The sequence below is a fragment of the Bufo gargarizans genome, chromosome 5 (genome assembly GCF_014858855.1).
Source record: "Bufo gargarizans isolate SCDJY-AF-19 chromosome 5, ASM1485885v1, whole genome shotgun sequence".
Lineage (NCBI taxonomy): Eukaryota > Metazoa > Chordata > Amphibia > Anura > Bufonidae > Bufo > Bufo gargarizans.
In genome coordinates this window covers 120242515-120261042 of record NC_058084.1, presented here as the reverse complement: position 1 = coordinate 120261042, position 18528 = coordinate 120242515, and the positions used below count along the sequence as shown (strand labels likewise).

The window sequence follows — 18528 nt, the reverse complement described above, 5'->3', positions numbered from 1 at the left end:
GCAGTACTTTTTGCTCCGGCCAAAAATCCTGAACACTTGCCGCAAGGCCGGATCCGGAATGAATGCCCATTGAAAGGCATTGATCCGGATCCGGCCTTAAGCTAAACGTCGTTTCGGCGCATTGCCGGATGCGACGTTTAGCTTTTTCTCAATGGTTACCATGGCTGCCGGGACGCTAAAGTCCTGGCAGCCATGGTAAAGTGTAGCGGGGAGCGGGGGAGCATCATACTTACAGTCTGTGCGGCTCCCGGGGCGCTCCAGAGTGACGTCAGGGTGCCCCAGGCGCATGGATGACGTGATCGCATGTACACGTCATCCATGCGCCTGGGGCGCTCTGACGTCATTCTGGAGCGCCCCGGGAGCCGCACGGACTGTAAGTATGCCGCTCCCCCGCTCCCGGCTCCTACTATGGCAACCAGGACTTTTATAGCATCCTGGCTGCCATAGTAACACTGAAAGCATTTTGAAGACGGATCCGTCTTCAAATGCTTTCCGTACACTTGCGTTTTTCCGGATCCGGCGTGTACCTCCGGCAAGTGGAGTACACGCCGGATCCGGACAACGCAAGTGTGAAAGGGCCCTAAGGAGTGAAATAAGTTGACTGCTGAGCTGAATACGTTCAACTACTGTCCACTCTTCTTACGGCCCTGTTCCTTTAGTACAGGGGTCAGCAACCTTCAGCACACCAGCTGTTGTGAAACTACAATTCCCAGCATGCTCTATTCATTTCTATGAGAGTCCCTAGAAATGTAAGTAGATAAAGTATGCCTGCTGGTAGTTGTAGTTTCAAAACAGCAGACGTGCCGGAGGTTGCTGTCCCCTGCTGTAGTATATCTCAGATGGAAGCCTCTGACAGATGTCACTGTATATGCATACAGTTTGTCACTCATTGACTCCCATTGTAGTCTGCACCTGTACAGGTAAGTGAAGCATACTGCTCTTTCCTATACAGTGTGAAAAAAGATATGCTGAAGGATTATGAACTCTAAACTCTATTATACTAACATATAGCGACAGACTGGGCTTCCTTGGGCCCACCAGAAAAATATATTTTCAGGGTCTAAACCCCATATCATTAAAGTCTAATAGATTTTGATTCAAAGAAATAGACCTTAGTGGCAATTGATTGTCTCCAAATACAGCTTCAAATGTTTTTTTTTTTTTTTTTTTTTATTATTATTATTTTTTTATCTGCACCTTTATCAGGTCCAGGTTTCACTAGAAAATCCTCTTCTACTCTGACGAGCCAGTCCAACACTAGAAGTTTTTATTGTTCAGAGTCACAAACTAAACTAGCCTTTCCTATTGAATGTAAAGGTTTTCTGTTGGTTATCTTGTGCTCCTGTTTGGCTTGCATACTAACAATTCTGGAGCATCTATTCATATGACTCTGTGATGTTCCTTTATTATTCCTGCTATAAGTTATGAATTAATTACCAGTTGGTTGCAATGAAGATCCTGGTGGGTGTTAGCAGTTGGCGTGTGTCCCTATACAGTTTGTCACTGTCCAGCCAGTAATGCCAGTTTCATACTGTGCAGGGACACCCTTCTGGACCTTCATTATAAACCACTAGTAATTCATAACTTCTACCAGGAATAAAAAGGAGTGATAGAACAGAGTCATAAGAATAGATGCTCCAGAAGGGTTATTACATGGAGAATGCAAGTAGTTACTAAAACAAAGATGTCTGTAAAAGTTACAGATACTCTTTAACACATTCAGGACCCTGACATTTTTCACCTTAAGGACCAGGCCATTTTTTGCAAATCTGACATGTGTCACTTTAGGCTACTTTCACACTAGCTACTTTAGGCTACTTTCACACTATAACTTTAAAACGCTTTTACTTATGCAAGCCATTCTGAGATTGTTTTCTCGTCACATATTGTACTTCATGACAGTGGTAAATTTGAGTCAAAATATTTCATTTTTATTATTAGAAAAATACAAAATTTACCCAAAATTTTGAAACCTTTGCAATTGTCTAAATTTCAATTTCTCTGCTTTTAAAACAGATAGTGATACCTCCTAAAATAGTTATTACTTTACATTTCCCATATGTCTACTTCATGTTTGGATCATTTTGTAAATTACATTTTCTTTTTTTTTTGGGGCGTTAGAAAAATTTCCAAAACCCACTTTTTAAAGGACCGGTTAAAAAACTGATTTTACAAACTTTGTTAACCATTTAGGTGTTCCACAAGAATTAAAGGAAAATTACATTTCCGAATTTCACTGTTTTGGCAGATTTTCCATTTTCATCCATTTCTTTCCGCTAGCAAAGCAAGGGTAATCAGCCAAACAAAACTCAATATTTATTGCCCTGATTCTGTAGTTTATAGAAACACCCCATATGTAGCCGTAAACTACTGTACGGACACACAGCAGGGCGCAGAAGGAAAGGAACGCCATATGGTTTTTGGAGGGCAGATTTCACTGGGATAATTTAAAGTTGCCAAGTCACATTTGAAGACCCTCTGATGCACCCCTAGAGTAGAAACTCCACAAAAGTGACCCCATTTTGGAAACTACATCCCTCAAGTTATTCAAAACTGATTTTACAAACTTTGTTAACCCTTTAGTTGTTCTACAAGAATTAAAGGAAAATGTAGATGAAATTTCAGAATTTCACTTTTTGGCCGATTTTTCATTTTAATAAATTTTTTCTGTAACAAAGCAAGGGTTAACAGCCAAACAAAACTCAATATTTATTGCCCTGATTCTGTAATTTACAGAAACACCCCATATGTAGCGGTAAACTACTGTACGAGCACATGGCAGGGCGCAGAAGGAAAGGAACTCCATATGGTTTTTGGAGGGCAGATCTCACTGGGATAATTTAAAGTTGCAAAGACCCCCTGATGCACTCCTAGAGTAGAAACTCCAAAAAAAAGTTTTTTCGGTATGAGATGACGGTTTGATTGGTACTATTTTAGGGTACATATGTTTTTTTGTTGCTCTATATTACACTTTTTGTGAGATAAGGTAACAAAAAATAGCAGTTTTGTCACCGTTTTTATTTTTTGTTATGTACAATGGTCATCTGACAGGTTAGATCATGTGTTATTTTTATAGCGCAGGTTGTATAATATCATAATAATATCAAATATGACTACTTTTTTGGGTTTGTTTCAGTTTTACATAATAAAGCATTTTTGAAAAAAATAATAATATATTTTTGTGTCTCCATAGTCTGAAAGCCATATTTTTTTTGCGACTTATGTAAGGGCTCATTTTTTTCGGTATGAGATGACGGTTTGATTGGTACTATTTTAGGGTACATATGATTTTTTGTTGCTCTATATTACACTTTTTGTGAGATAAGGTAACAAAAAATAGCAGTTTTGTCATCGTTTTTATTTTTTGTTATGTACAATGGTCATCTGACAGGTTAGATCATGTGTTATTTTTATAGCGCAGGTTGTATAATATCATAATAATATCAAATATGACTACTTTTTTGGGTTTGTTTCAGTTTTACATAATAAAGCATTTTTGAAAAAAATAATAATAATATATTATTGTGTCTCCATAGTCTGAAAGCCATATTTTTTTTTGCGACTTATGTAAGGGCTCATTTTTTTCGGTATGAGATGACGGTTTGATTGGTACTATTTTAGGGTGCATATGACTTTTAGATTGCTAGTTATTACACTTTTTGTGATGTAAGGTGACACAAAATGGCTTTATTGACACACTTTTTATTTTTATTTTTTTACGGTGTTTACTTGAGGGTTTAGGTCATGTGATATTTTTATACAGCAGGTTCTTACAAACGTGGAAATACCTAATATGTATACTTAAGTTTTGCACAATAACAGCATTTCTGAAGAAAAGAAAATCATGTTTTAGTGTCTCCTTATTCTGAGAGCCATAGTTTTTTATTTTTGGATGATTGTCCTAGCTAGGGTCTCATTTTTTTGCGGTATGAGATGACTGTCTGATTGGTACGATTTTGGGGGGTGTGTGACTTTTTGATCACTTGGTATTACACTTTTTGTAATGTAAGGTGACAAAAAAATTGCTTTTTTTTTTACACAGTTTTTTTTTTTTACGGTGTCCACTTGAGGGGTTAGTTCATGTGATATTTTTATAGAGCAGGTTCTTACGGATGCGGTGATACCTAATATGTATTTTTTTATTTATTTAAGTTTTACACAATAACAGCATTTTTGAAACAAAAAAAACATGTTTTAGTGTCTCCATATTCTGAGAGCCATATTTATTATTTTATTTTTGGGTGATTGTCCTAGGGTAGGGTCTAATTTTTTGCGGTATGAGATGATGTGTGATTGGTATGATTTTAGGGTGCGCATGACTTTTTGATTGCTTGGTATTACACTTTTTCTGATGTAAGGTGACCCAAAAATTTTTTTTTTTTTTTTTTTTTTTTTTACTGTGTTCACCTGAGGGGTTAGGTCATGTAATATTTTTATAAAGCAGGTCGTTACAGATGTGGCAATACCTAATATGTATACTTTTTTTATTTATTTTATTTTTACACAATAATATCATTTTTGAAACAAAAAAAAAAAAATCATATTTTAGTGTCTCCATAGTCTGAGAGCCATCGTTTTTTTTTTTTTTTTTTTTTCCTTGGGCGATTGTCTTAGGTAGGATATCACTTTTGCTTGATGAGATGACTGTTTGATTGGCACTACTTTGCTTTGGGGTGCATATGACTTTTTGTTAGCTTGCTATTACACTTTTTGTGATGTAAGGTAACAAAAAATGGCTTTTTTTGACACCGTTTTTATTTTATCTTTTTTACAGTGTTCACCTGAGGGGTTAGGTCATGTGGCATTTTTATATAGCAGGTTGTTACAGACACGGCAATACCTAATAAGTCTACTTTAATTTTTTTTCCTCTTTTACAATTTTTTTATTTTGCTTTATTTTGGGAATAGGAGGTTTTTTAGTTTTTTGTTTTACTTGAAACTTTTAATTTTTAATAAACTTTAAATTTTTTTTGCCTTTTTTTAACTTATTTTTTTTGTCCCACTCTGAGACTTCAACTTTTGGGGGTCTGATCCTCTTATAATGCATCACATTACTTCTGTATTGTAATGCATTGGCTGTAATTGTATTACTCAATGTAATACACTTACAGCCTGTTTTACTGTGAGATCCATGGGGCCGGATCTCACAGGCTGTCACAGAAGGCAGCCACGATGCCTAGATGCCTAAGGAAGGCATCGGGCTGCCTCCCCTGCCATCGGGTCCCCGTCACAGCGGCGCGGGGACTCGATGGCCACCCAGCACGATCCTGCACGTGCCGCGATCAGCACTGACCGTGGTAGTGTGAGTGTGAAAACTTCAATGCCCCTGCATACAGCAGGGGTCTGGCTATCTGTGACTGACAGACTCCATCCACCAGAGCTGTAGATGTACAGTGCAGGTTTTTATGGGGTTAAGCTTTGCAATGATGCCCTAAGACTGCAGAAGAAAAATAATATGCTGCATGTATATTTACATGTCCACTTAGTAGACTGTTTGTTCTATAATGTACATCATGTTGTAGAGTGATTGGCTATCTGCCCTAGTGGTGGAGGCAGTATGGTACTTCTGTTTGCCTGTAAAAGTCTAAAAATCTTCCTCATAGCTTTAATATCTAATATATATCCATGGGATGCTGGAGCCCAATTTGCTCGAATTTACAAATAAAGGCTGCAAAAGTCTTGAGGCTGGGCAGCAGGACAATGACCCTAAACATACATTCAGAGCTACAATGGAATAGTTTAGAGCAGGCATGCTCAATCTGCGGCCCTCCAGCTGTTGCAGAACTACAACTCCCAGCATGCCCGAACAGCCTACAGCTATCAGCCTACAGCTTGGGCATTGTGGGAGTTGAAGTTTTACAACAGCTGGAGGGCCGCAGGTTGAGCATGCCTGGTTTAGAGCAAAGCATATTCATTAGAATGGCATAGTCAAAGTCCAGACCTAAATCCCATGATAATCTTTGGCAAGACTTGAAAATTGCTGTTCACAGACGTTCTCCATCCAATTTGACTGAACCTGAGCTTTTTTTTGAAAAGAATAGGCAAAAAGTTTAACCTCTAGATGTGCAAAGCGGGTAGAAACATACCCCAAAAGACTTGAAGCTGTGATACTTTGGTCCTACAAAGTATTGACTCAGGGGTGCTAAATACAAATGCACGCCACACTTTTTAGATTTTTATTTATTAAAAATGTTGAAAACCATGTATCATTTTCTTTTCACTTCACACTTTGTGTTGGTCTATCACATAAAATACAAAAAAATACATTTATATTCATGGGTGTAACGCAAACAATTTAGAAAGTTCAAGTGGTATGAATTCTTTTTCATTGCACTGTAAATGTGATGTATCTTGAACTTTTAACAGGCAAGAGATACCATCCTATGCCGTCTATGAGTAGGTGTAGATTTGGGCCATGAATTTGCACCATTTCCCCTTACTCCGCTTGATAAGTTTGACCTACCATAAATTGTGTATTGTAGGGAACCACACTCAAAACGGGTGTGGGCCATTGTGGTAGCAGACCCTCTTTCTTGCTTTTGGTCCATTTTGCTTTTGGCATATTATTCACCACTTGCCTTGTTTTGCAGAATGGGACTTCTCATTCAAGACGCTTATGGAATTTTCAGTGAGCTCCAAATTCAGTTTGTAAACACAGCTCTTGAAGACATGAAGGAATACTGCCAAAAACTGGAAGGCAAGGCATGCCGTCTCTTGGGAATAAAGGTCTTGCAAAGAGTCACTCGTGGAAGGTCAGAATGCATTTATTACCACATTTTTTTGTAAAAGACAGATTTTCCATTCATGTAAAATGTGAACTGTAAATTGAATTGATTTTATTGAGATGAGGAAGAAACATGTAAATTAGAGATCCGGTGGTCATGATGGAGAGCCATTCCACTATCGGATGCCATAGAGTATATTTGGAAAGATGACAATAGCTGTTGGCCAACAGCAATCTCTCCTGACTCCAACACACATATGTATGTGTTTTCAATAGTTGTGAACTTCTGGTGGTGGCTTATCTCCCAGCAGGACAAGAGGATTGGACATTAAAATTTGAATGTCCTTATCTCCCTGAACATCATCTGGTGGAGAGTCAGCTGCTCCCCATACATACTAGAGTACTAAATATTGTAAAATAAGCATATGGGTGTACTGAAGTCTAAAAAAAGCACAAAAACATAATTTGATCAATAAAACATGCTTTATTATGGGTAAAAAAAAAATATCATTTTCATATCATATTTCATATCACCATGTCTGTAACAGCCTATACTATGAAACCAACACTTTATTTATCCTGCACAGTGAAAGCTTAAAAAACTGCCAGTTGCTACTGTAGAGTGCTCAAAAAGTAATATGTAGCAAATTAAATCATCAGGTTATCCTACAAAAAAAAAAAAAACTTTTTGGTTTATATGGCTCTCACAATATGGAAAAACATTTTTTTTCTTTATAAAAGGTGATTTTATTGTAGTGATTGTATTTTAAGTAGGCAAAAACTGAAAAAAATAATTGGATAAAATATATCATTTTATATCCTGTCAGGATACATTTATATCCCACAGAATAAAAGGAACTTTAAAACAACAATTAATAGGTGTGCGTTAAAATGCCTTCCACTACTTTCATTTATTTGTTCGGAAATTGAGCTCTTAAAGGGGTTGTCTGCTGTTTTTTTATATTGATGACCTATCCTCAGGATAGGTCATCAATATCAGACAGGCGGAGGTCCGACTCCCGGCACCCCAACCTGTCAGCTGTTTGAAGAGAAAGCTTGTTTTCGTTTCACTGTTTATCTGCTCACCGTCACATCTGCAGCAGTGAGCAAGTGTAATTTCAACTCTGCTGTCCTGTTCACTTCATTGGGACTGCTCAATTGAATAGGACGGAGATGTTCCATTGAAGTGAATGGGATGGCTTAGGTGTAGTTACACTTGCTCTCCTCTGCAGTTGGGGCTGTAAGCAGGTAAACAATAAAGAGAAGGTAGTGTTCGTACGAGCACTGTTTTCTCTTCAAACAGCCGATCGGCGTCGGTGCCGGGAGGTGGCCAGCCGCCGTTCTGATATTATTGACCTATCCTGAGCATAGGTCATCAATATTGAAAAAGTGGACAACTCCTTTAATACACTGACTTCCCAGGCATGTGTGGATCTTGTTGTTAGAGTCAACATTGGAGCAGAATAGGTAGTAAGTAGTATTGCCTATTTTGTCCCTAAAATTGGACTTGTATGGCAAAGGATAAGAGGGAACATCTAGAGCTAGCCTGGCTAGTAAAACCTCAGCAAAGACAAGTTTTCACACAACTCCACTGACAGAAAAGTTAAAAACGTATGGCTCTTAGAGTATGGAGACACAAACACTTTTAGGCTCTTTTCACACCTTTGTTGCGGCTTCTGTTCAGATCACCAGTGCTCGACAAATCCCATTCACTTACATTGGAGTCTCTCTGGTTTCATCATGCTGTCCATCCATGTGTATGCGCCCTGCCACTCTGTTCATTCTCTATGGGACTGCTGGAAATTGCCAAGTGCTATACTCGGATATCACTGGTATTCGCATAGAAAATGCTCGATCTGCTGATCCATCATGACTAGAACAAGCCGATCCCCATTCTTGGGGTTGGTTGGAAATCCAGAACTTGGACCCCCAACAATCATTTAGTTATTCCCTATCCTGTGGATAAGGGATAACTTTGATATTTCGCACAGCCCCTTTAAGGGCACATCTACATGGGATGTATAGAACTGTGGTCAGAAGATTAGCAGCAAAGTACCAGCAAAGTGGATGATCCATGCTCTGCACGAAAAATCTATGTGCAATCTACATAGAAATTTACATGTAGTTCAGAATTGTAATACACAGCATGTCAGTCTACAGTTGCAAGAAAAAGTATGTGAACCCTTTGGAATGATAAGGATTTCTGCACAAATTGGTCATAAAATGGGTAGAAATACATGGAGCTAAAAACAATAATAAATTACTAATAGGAGTTTACTATAAACCACCTAATATACCAGAGTCCACAGAAAATCTACTACTAAACGAGATAGACCAGGCGGCAAATCATAATGAGGTGGTTATTATGGGGGACTTCAACTACCCAGATATAGACTGGGAAACTGAAACTTGTATATCTCATAAAGGAAACAGGTTCTTGGCAATAACCAAAGATAATTACCTCTCCCAGCTAGTTCAGGACCCGACTAGAGGGACGGCCATCCTGGACTTAGTATTAACCAATAGGCCTGACAGACGTGCAGGTTGGGGGACACCTGGGAAATAGTGACCATAATGTAAAATGTATTAACCTTCCAATTATCATTCAAAAGAGAGTTTCTACAGGGAGGAACAAAAATACCAAACTTCATAAAAGCTAAATTTAGCCAACTAAGAGAGGCCATAGGCCTAACTAACTGGGACAAAGTCCTCAAAAATAAAAATACAGCACCTGGATGTTCCACAGTAGTACTGGCAAAATATTCTGTGGACAGATGAAACCAAAGTTGAGTTGTTTGGAAGAAACACACAACACTATCTGTGGAGAAAAAGAGGCACAGCACACCAACATCAAAACCTCATCCCAACTGTGAAGTATGGTGGTGGGGGCATCATGGTTTGGGGCTGCTTTGCTGCGTCAGGGCCTGGACGGATCATCAAAGTAAAAATGAATTCCCAAGTTTATCAAGACATTTTGCAGGAGAACTAAAGGCAATCTGTAGCTCAACAGAAAATGGGTGTTGCAACAGGACAACAACCCAAAGCATAGAAGTAAATCAACAACAGAATGGCTTAAACAGAAGAAAATGCGCCTTCTGGAGTGGTCCAGTCAGAGTCCTGACCTCAACTCGATTGAGATGCTGTGGCATGACCTCAAGAAAACGATTCACACCAGACATCCCAAGAATATTGCTGAATTGAAACTGTTCTGTAAACTGTTCTGGAATGGTCAAGAATTACTCCTGACCGTTGTGCACGTCTGATCTGCAACTACAGGAAACGTTTGGTTGAAGTTATTGCTGCCAAAGGAGGTTCAACTAGTTATTAAATCCAAGGGTTCACATACTTTTCCCACCTGCACTGTGAATGTTTACATGGTGTGTTATGTTAATGGTGTGTTACATGGTGTGTTATGTTATGTTAATAAAAACATGGTAACATTTAATTGTGTGTTATTAGTTTATGCAGACTGTGATTGTCTATTGTTGTGACTTAGATGAAGATCAGATCACATTTTATGACCATTTTGTGCAGAAATCCATATCATTCCAAAGGGTTCACATACTTTTTCTTGCAACTGTATGTCTGCATTCATTTATATGGGACTGCCAGAATTCCTATAGAAATGAATGAAGGGTGGCGGAGCACTCCTTCACTTTCGGGGTTCCATTCTGGAAATAGGAGTAGGCCCACTGGTGGCTTATCCTAGCAATATGCTGCCAATGTCTGAGATGATAAAAACCCCTTTAACACAAGACAAATGTTTTCTACTAGTATTATATGTGAGCTGATGTTCAGGGCCAGGTTTTACTGACAGTTTATCATTCCTTTCAATACAAAGAGATCCTCTAAAATGTTTTCTGGCTTCATTCCAAAATGTGGCTTCGTAATTAACATTAGATTATCCTGATACACGCTATGCTTAAAAACAAACATTAATTCATATGATGGCGAACTCTAAAGGAGGGTAAGTTTATTTCTGAAATGTTTCCATGGTGCAATGAAAGACACGGCTGACCCATATGTACCCCCTAGGATCTATGAGCACAGAGTCACCCCCTAGTAGATTTCAGTATAGGTACAGTTTGGGGGAAAACTTTTTTTTTTAAATAGGGCAATTTTTATAAGATGTATTTACATATAAACTACTCCTCAAACCAAATATGTTCCTATACTTTACCCAATTAAATTGTTTTTATTCTTTTTTTTCCCACCTTCTTGGGTATAAGTGATAATGTTAGGCCAATAAGATACAATAAACACAGTGATATTATACATTTTTACTTATATACATATTTAAAGTGCTGCTGTCAACTGGTGCTGGAGGTTGTCTTAGTTTATAGCGAATAAGGCTCTGTTCATGTATTTATAAGAAGTGAACCATTCACACAGCCTTGCTGCAATGAATAGAGGGTGAGAAATCGACTGCCCTGCAGGCTTATTATCCAGGCATCCATATCCATAGGGAAAGTTTTCATTTTAAGGCTAGCACTACACACAGACTGCTTGTAGCAAAATGTTGGCATTCTAATAAGTGACAGTGACAGTCCGCAGAAGTGCACTATGTTATATGCAATTACTGGGGGGAATTTATCAAGCCCTGCCCTCCAGAATTCTGGTTTTAAAAAGTTGCAAAATAGACATTTTGGGCTATTTTGCACAAAAAATATTTCCCCAACATTTTGCATTTGTATACCACTCAGTTTTAAAAAATGGTTTGGAAAGCATGATGCGGTTTTATCTCCGTCCAAAATTCCGGAACACTTGCTGGAATTTGAGGATGCCTGCTATAGACTGATATAATAGTCTGGAGTTTAAAGGATAACTGTCATATTTTCACTCAGAATTAAATTTTCATATATGTTGTTGCTGTGGTGGGATAATCCATAATCACTAATTATTGTGTTCACATACCACTTGTTTAGGCGTCATGCACACGACCGTATTTTGTTTCCGTGTCCAATCCTTTTTTTTGCGCCGCAAAAAAAATAGTGCATGTCCTATTTTTTTCTAGTTTGTGGACAAGGATAGGCATTATTACAATAGATCCTCCCAAAAAAACTGATCTGCAAAAAAAACAAAAAACGGATGCCATACGGAACATCATCCGTTTTTTTGCGGACCGCAAAACACATACGGTCGTGTGCATGTAGCCTTAATAAGATTCTGTCCATAGCAACCGCTCCTCACAAGATTTCTATCTGATAATCTTCTAAAGATGGCCGCTGATGCCCTTACCAGCCTCACCCCAACCAATCGGCTTTCTCCAGACTTAAACTCGCCCTCTTCCTCCTGAGTAGTTTTTATTGTGAATATCGGCACTATCCCTGTCCGCGATGAGCGTGCATGCAGAGTTCTGGACTGCCCACTACTATGTCCTCCGTCTTCTGTATTTAGAAGATAGGAGACGGGGGACACCTAGAAACACTGTTTTAGCCTCACCACTGAAATACTGGGGGAGGAAAGAACATGCTGCAGTTACTAGGTGATTCAATACCTATACAAAAGTATTAACTAGGGAACTAAGGTACACTTGGTCAGGCCAATCCAATTACATAAAATAAAAAATTTCACAGCCTTTAAGGTATTTTCCAGGAATTTTATATTGATGGTCTACCATCAGGATAGGTGATCAATATCAGATTGGCGGGGGTCCAACACCCCACCTCTACCAATTATCTGTTAGAGGGAGTAGCTCTAGCGCCAGGACTTCATAGCTCCATCCATTATGTATTGGACAGAGCTCGGTAAAGCAGTGTTGCAATAACCAGTTCTGCCCGATACACAATGGATGGAGCCGTGTAGTTCTGGCACCTATTTACGGTACCGGAGCCACTTCCAAACTGTTGATTGGTGGGGGTACGGTGTTGGACCCCCGCCACTCAGATATTGATGGACTATCCAGTCGATAAGCCATCATTATACTTTTTTTTTTTTTTTTTCATTTTGAATTCCAGACGAGGAAGGCGAGACCTGTTACATTGCCCAAGGTTTCATTATCCCTTTTCTAAACATTGAGACAAAATGTTGCTCCAAAGTGAAGCTAAATTATATATTGAGATGTGTGGAGGTGAATGGGACTAGGTTTGGATTTTCCTCAATGCACCCCATTCTCTGTAGTAACCACAGCCGGGGTCAGAGCTCCCCTCTTTGAGAGACGTAAGGAAAGCCTCTGGTGCTGGATGTCTCAGAAGCTGGAGCACCTTGCACATGGCTAATTTACATATTGTGTCACAGGATGAGGAAACCTCAGCACATGCTGGAGTGATAACGCAATGTTCTGGCCTGCAGGACGGCTTAACACTTTCCATTCCAGCCTGGAAACCTGCACGCCTTCCCATTAGAGGAAATTACAATAGGCTTATTGTCAGTCTGGACTGATGCCTCCTAATGTTTCAGAGCAGGAAGTAAGAACAATTTTTAGTTTTTTGCCCCAATCCTTCCACTCAATGTGACCGCACTCGTGCTTAGAAATCAGAGGGGGGGGGGGGGGGGGTTACTTTATCGCATAGTGAGAGCAGCTTCGTTCTTACCATTGTGTTGACATGGACACATACTCATACTTGATTTGGAAGGCAGCCTAAGGGCTTTTCTTAGGCTTGAAGATGAGTGTTGCTTCCCGACAATTGCCAGCTCGTCAGTGGAGGAGACTGCTGTTATTACATACAGTGATCTCCTCCACAGTATGGGAACAAGTGATGCCTAACGCCATCGCTCATCCCCATACTGAATCATTATTTGCCGGCAGCAGACCATGATTAGACAGCACAATCTGTCGCTGGCAAATGAGGATTTTTTTTGCCTGCATGAAAGATGTGATTGCCCGATGCTCGTTCATCGGGTAATTGGCGGCACTTTTACACAGGCAGATCACTTGTGGGCGTTCTTACAAACGCTTCTTAGCGATGGTCTGGCCGTCCCTCGACCAGTGTAATACAGCCCTAAAGTAGTGATAGGGCCCATATACATTGTTTGCTAATTCAGCTGCATTCACATCAGCAGTAATCCCCTCTGTATGGGGAGGAATGATCGTTATGATGATCGTTCATCCACAAACAGATTTATTATTTGTTGGCAGCACATCCTTGCTTACACAGGGCAATCTGGTGCTGAGAAACAGTGATTTTAGGTGCTACGAGAAATGCAATCACCCGACAAACTTTCATCTCGGATAATTGTCCCGGTCCTCGACTCATGTAATGGGATCCCCGTAGACACATTGGGAGAGATTTATCAAACTGGTGTAAAATAGAACTGGCTAAGTTGCCCATAGTAACCAGTCCGATTCCACCTTTCGTTTTCCAAAAGAGCTGTGAAAAATGAAAGTAGGAATCTGATTGGTTGCTATGGGCAACTAAGCCAGTTCTACTTTACACCAGTTGAATAAATGCCCCCCGCCATTGATTTCAGCATTGTGTCTGATGTGCGAGCCTTTGGTGTTCTCTCCCTGAAATGTAAGGTTTATTAGTTGGAGATGGAAGTTTTTTGTTTTTTTTATATTAGTAAAGCTGTGGGTCTATCCCACCCATCAGCTGTTGAATAATTTCAGGAAAATACACCAAAGGAACCCATGTCAGACTCAGGGAATGCAGCAGAAAGGTGTTGATGGATTTATTTTTAATGCTATATTAACAAATGCATATCTAATAATCTGAGTTGTATGATCAATATGGTTAATGCTTAATTTCTGTAATCATTTGCAGGGCTCCAGGGCTATTCAGTCTTATTGATAGTTTATGGCCCCCTTTGGCACCAATAAAAATCCATGGTCAAAGTCAAGATCAAACACAGGTAAGAGAAAGCAACACTTGCCGACCGAATATTATCATCTAATTAGCCACACTGCATGTAATTGTTAAAAAAAATCTTTCAAGGGAACTTGTCGCATTGTACATGCAGTGCAATCTGCAGGCAGCAAGTTATAGAGCAGGAGGAGCTGAGCAGATTGATATGTCATTTTATGGGAAAGATTCAGTATAACCTATAATTTATTTATTGAAAACCCTGCTCTTTCTAGGCTTAGTGTGCACAGAAAGAGCTGACAATAGCTGAATAGTGTCCCTTTGAAGATATTTTAAAGGGACACTATTGAATGAGAAATATCATATATATATATATATGTACACACACCATATTTTGTACCCTATAAGACACACCTGCCCATAAGACGCACAAGTCTTAGAGGAGGACAACAAGAAAAAATGTTTTTTTTCAATAGACCTCAGATCAGACCCCCAGTGTTATTAAGACCCCCCAATCAGACCTCGGCTCTGACCCTAAATCAGACCACAGATCAGACCCCTTATGTAAATATGACCCCCAATCAGAACCCCAATGTCCATAACAGCTCAGATCAGACCTCCGATGTCAAAAAGGCTCCCATTCAGACTTCAGATCAGACCCCAATGTGAATATGCCCCCCATTCAGACCTCAGTTCAATCCCCTATGTTAAACAGATTTCAGAGTAAACAAAAAAAGTCAACTCAGCTCTCCTGCTCCAGACGGCACCACCGCTCTTGAGATCCAGCTGTCTTTCTGTCGCACTGTGACCCGATGTCGCACAGAGCGCGCCAACGTCCTCACCGCTCCCTGTTTCCTTCTGTACTAATGAGTAGTTCCACAATGGAAGCGTTCATTAGTATTCACCCCATAAGTGTGTTTATAGTGCGAAAAATACGGTGTGTATATATACACACTCTCACAAACAAGACTGTGTCATATGCCAATAGATGCTGTTCATATTACCATAAAGAAGCGCCAGTAGGAATGAGGAAAACATTTCACATATGGGCCCAGATTTACTATGTGTTAGACATTGTAGACATCTAGAGTCTCTACATGCTACAGAATTATCACAGTGGTTCAGGTTGTATGATAATGGCACATCGGTGGGCTGCCTGTCTAACTTTTAGTTGTCTTATTTGCGTTAAGATTTTTAAGACAGAACTTTTGGAATAAAAAGTCACTTTCAACCCCTTTTTCTGCTTGAATTTTTTCCCTTTTGAAGAAAGAGGGCATCTGTCAGCAGATTTGTACCTATGACACTGGCTGATCTGTTGCAGGTGCACTTGGCATCTGAAGACATCTGTGTTGGTTCCATGTTTATATGTGTCCGCATTGCTGAGAAAAAAAATATGTTTTAATATATGCAAATGAACCTCTAGGAGCCACGGGGGCGTTGACATCACTCCTAGAGGCTCAGATCTCTGCTGCTGCTGTGCCTTCTGCACTTTGATTGACAGGGCCAGGCAGTGTAAATGTGATCACACCTGGCCCTGACTTCCCTTAAGCCTCGTGCTGCGCCACGTGCTTCAGTATCTGATGCAGGCAGAGTCCAGGAAAGAGGCTTGCTGTGCCAGATACTGAAAAGCGAGGGTTAGGGGAAGTCCAAGCCAGGTGTGATCATGTTTACACTGCCTGGCCCTTTCAATCAAAGTGGGGAGGGTGCAGCAGTTGCAGAGAGAGCTGTGCCTCTAGGTGTAATGGCAACACCCCCATTGCTCCTAGAGGCTAAGGCTACTTTCACATTAGCGTTCGGGGCTCCGCTTGTGAGTTCCGTTTGAAGGCTCTCACAAGCGGCCCTGAACGCATCCGTACTGCCCTAATGCATTCTGAGTGGATGCGGATCCACTCAGAATGCATCAGTCTGGCGGCGTTCAGCCTCCGCTCCTGGCCGTGCGGAGGCAAACGGATCCGTCCAGACTTACAATGTAAGTCAATGGGGACGGATCCGTTTGAAGTTGACACAATATGGCTCAATTTTCAAACGGATCCGTCCCCCATTGACTTTCAATGTAAAGTCTGGACGGATCCGTTTGAGCTACTTTCACACTTAGAATTTTTTCTAAAATATAATGCAGACAGATCCGTTCTGAATGGATCCCATCGTCTGCATTATATGAGCGGATCCGCTCTGAACGCAAGTGTGAAAGTAGCCTTATTTGCATATATTAAAACTTTATTTTTCTCAGCAATGCGGGCACATACAGTATTAACATGGGACCAACACAGATGCCTTCAGCTGCCAAGCGCACATAAAACAGGTCAGCCAGAGTCATAGGTACAAATCTGCTGACAGATGCCCTTTAAGAGGACCAACGCCTTTTAATATTTGTGCAGATTTAAAACACCTTCTGCATAACACTTGAGGGAATATACAGTAACAAAATCATTATGACTCTTTGTGCAGTAAATTTGATCTACCTAGGAGCTCATTTCATAGATTTCTTCAGATACGTCATGCCTTGCAGACACATTTTGGTGCGCCTCAAGCTCAGATAACCAAATTTCCCATGATCGGGGTAATTCGATCCCAAGGCCCCAAAGGGTTCATCTCAGGATTGTACACCCATCTCCTGAATGCCAAATGTAAACTAGCTCCGTTAAAGGTTTTGTCAAAATGGCGAACATTAATACCAGATCTAACCGATGAAGATATGGAAGATTTACTAGAATCTCCAGTTTTGGTATCCCCGGCCATAAACAATAGGTTTATACAATTATGTATAATTCATCAGGGGTATTTATCTCCTTGGCGGTTATATAAAATAGGTGTACGCACACATTCTTGTTGCCACAGATGTTCCATGGAGGGTGCTGACTTTTGGCATCTGGTATGGATATGCTCACATATTCAGAGGTTTTGGACAAAAGTTACTGATTTTCTAAGTATTCTTATGGGGCGCTCAGTACCAATGGATCCCAAAGTATGTATATTTGGTATTTTAGATGAAGAGTTATGGGATCATTATGAGAGAATATTTTTGAGGGAAACCTTATTTTTGGCAAGGAAGGCAATAGCAATTAGGTGGATGGGTGAGAGAGGGCCCACTTTGACTCAATGGAAAAATCTAGTAAATATTGTCATCCCATATGAGAATATTGTGTACAAGAATAGGGGATGTACCTCGAAGTCCAATAAAATATGGGAAAGATGGTGCTCTTCACCGCAGTCGATGTATACTAGGCATGATCTTTCAAACTCTTTAGCGGAAGTATTGAGATAAATGTGTACTTATAGGCTGCATTTAATACACTATAAGCTGTCATAACAGTATATGGAAATGTTTATCAAGCAACGTGATTGACCAACATGACATGTACGGATTGTATCTGTATCTGTGATTTTGTACGGTACATGCCGTTGTATGTACTCTGTATAACTTATATATTTTTTATGCTCAATAAAAAGAATAAAAAAAATAAATAAAAAAAAATCATTATATTTCCTCCATTAAAGACCCCTGATTGTTTTGTGAGAAAACAAATGCCATGTAAATGGGCCCAGATTAATGACTGATTAATGCCTCACAGCTTCTTAATGTGGTAACTATTAGCAGAACAGAAACAATTTATTAACCTTCCCTTCTGTGGGGCTATTTCCAGTGCATAGTATCACCTATTTACCATAATGCATCCAAGTTTTATGACACATGTGACGGTTGATTGTGATCCAAGGAAAAACTGTTATAATGTTATTCATAATTTGAGACTGTAAAGGTAATTGGGCTTGTAGGAAAAATATGAGGCATGGGCAGGCATGTAATTCATCAGTCTGCGCAGCTGGTTAGAGGGTGTTAGCAGGGCTTGACACATTTCCTTGGACTCTAGGAGCCAGCTGAAAGAAGTTAGAAGCCAGACGGAGCCGCGTCATAAATCCCCCAGTAGATGCCCCATAGTGCTCCCCCCCCCCACTTCTCCATATAGACCCCCCCAATAATGTATGCCAGTACAATGCCAGTACATTACACAATGGAGGCGCTCATCTCTACTCCTGCTGCCTCCGGACAGAACGGGCCCCCCT

The 18528-nt window shown here is 40.0% G+C and overlaps 1 protein-coding gene across 4 annotated transcripts in view; it reads left to right on the top strand.

The window, feature by feature from the left end:
* Positions 1 to 18528, top strand: part of SPIDR (scaffold protein involved in DNA repair) — a 451973-nt gene that overhangs the window by 386154 nt on the left and 47291 nt on the right. For all 4 annotated transcript variants that reach the window (XM_044294548.1, XM_044294549.1, XM_044294546.1 and 1 more), the window contains 2 exons: positions 6591 to 6752; positions 14428 to 14515. In XM_044294548.1, the coding sequence (XP_044150483.1) occupies positions 6591 to 6752; positions 14428 to 14515 (250 nt within the window). The remainder of the gene's footprint in view (positions 1 to 6590; positions 6753 to 14427; positions 14516 to 18528) is intronic.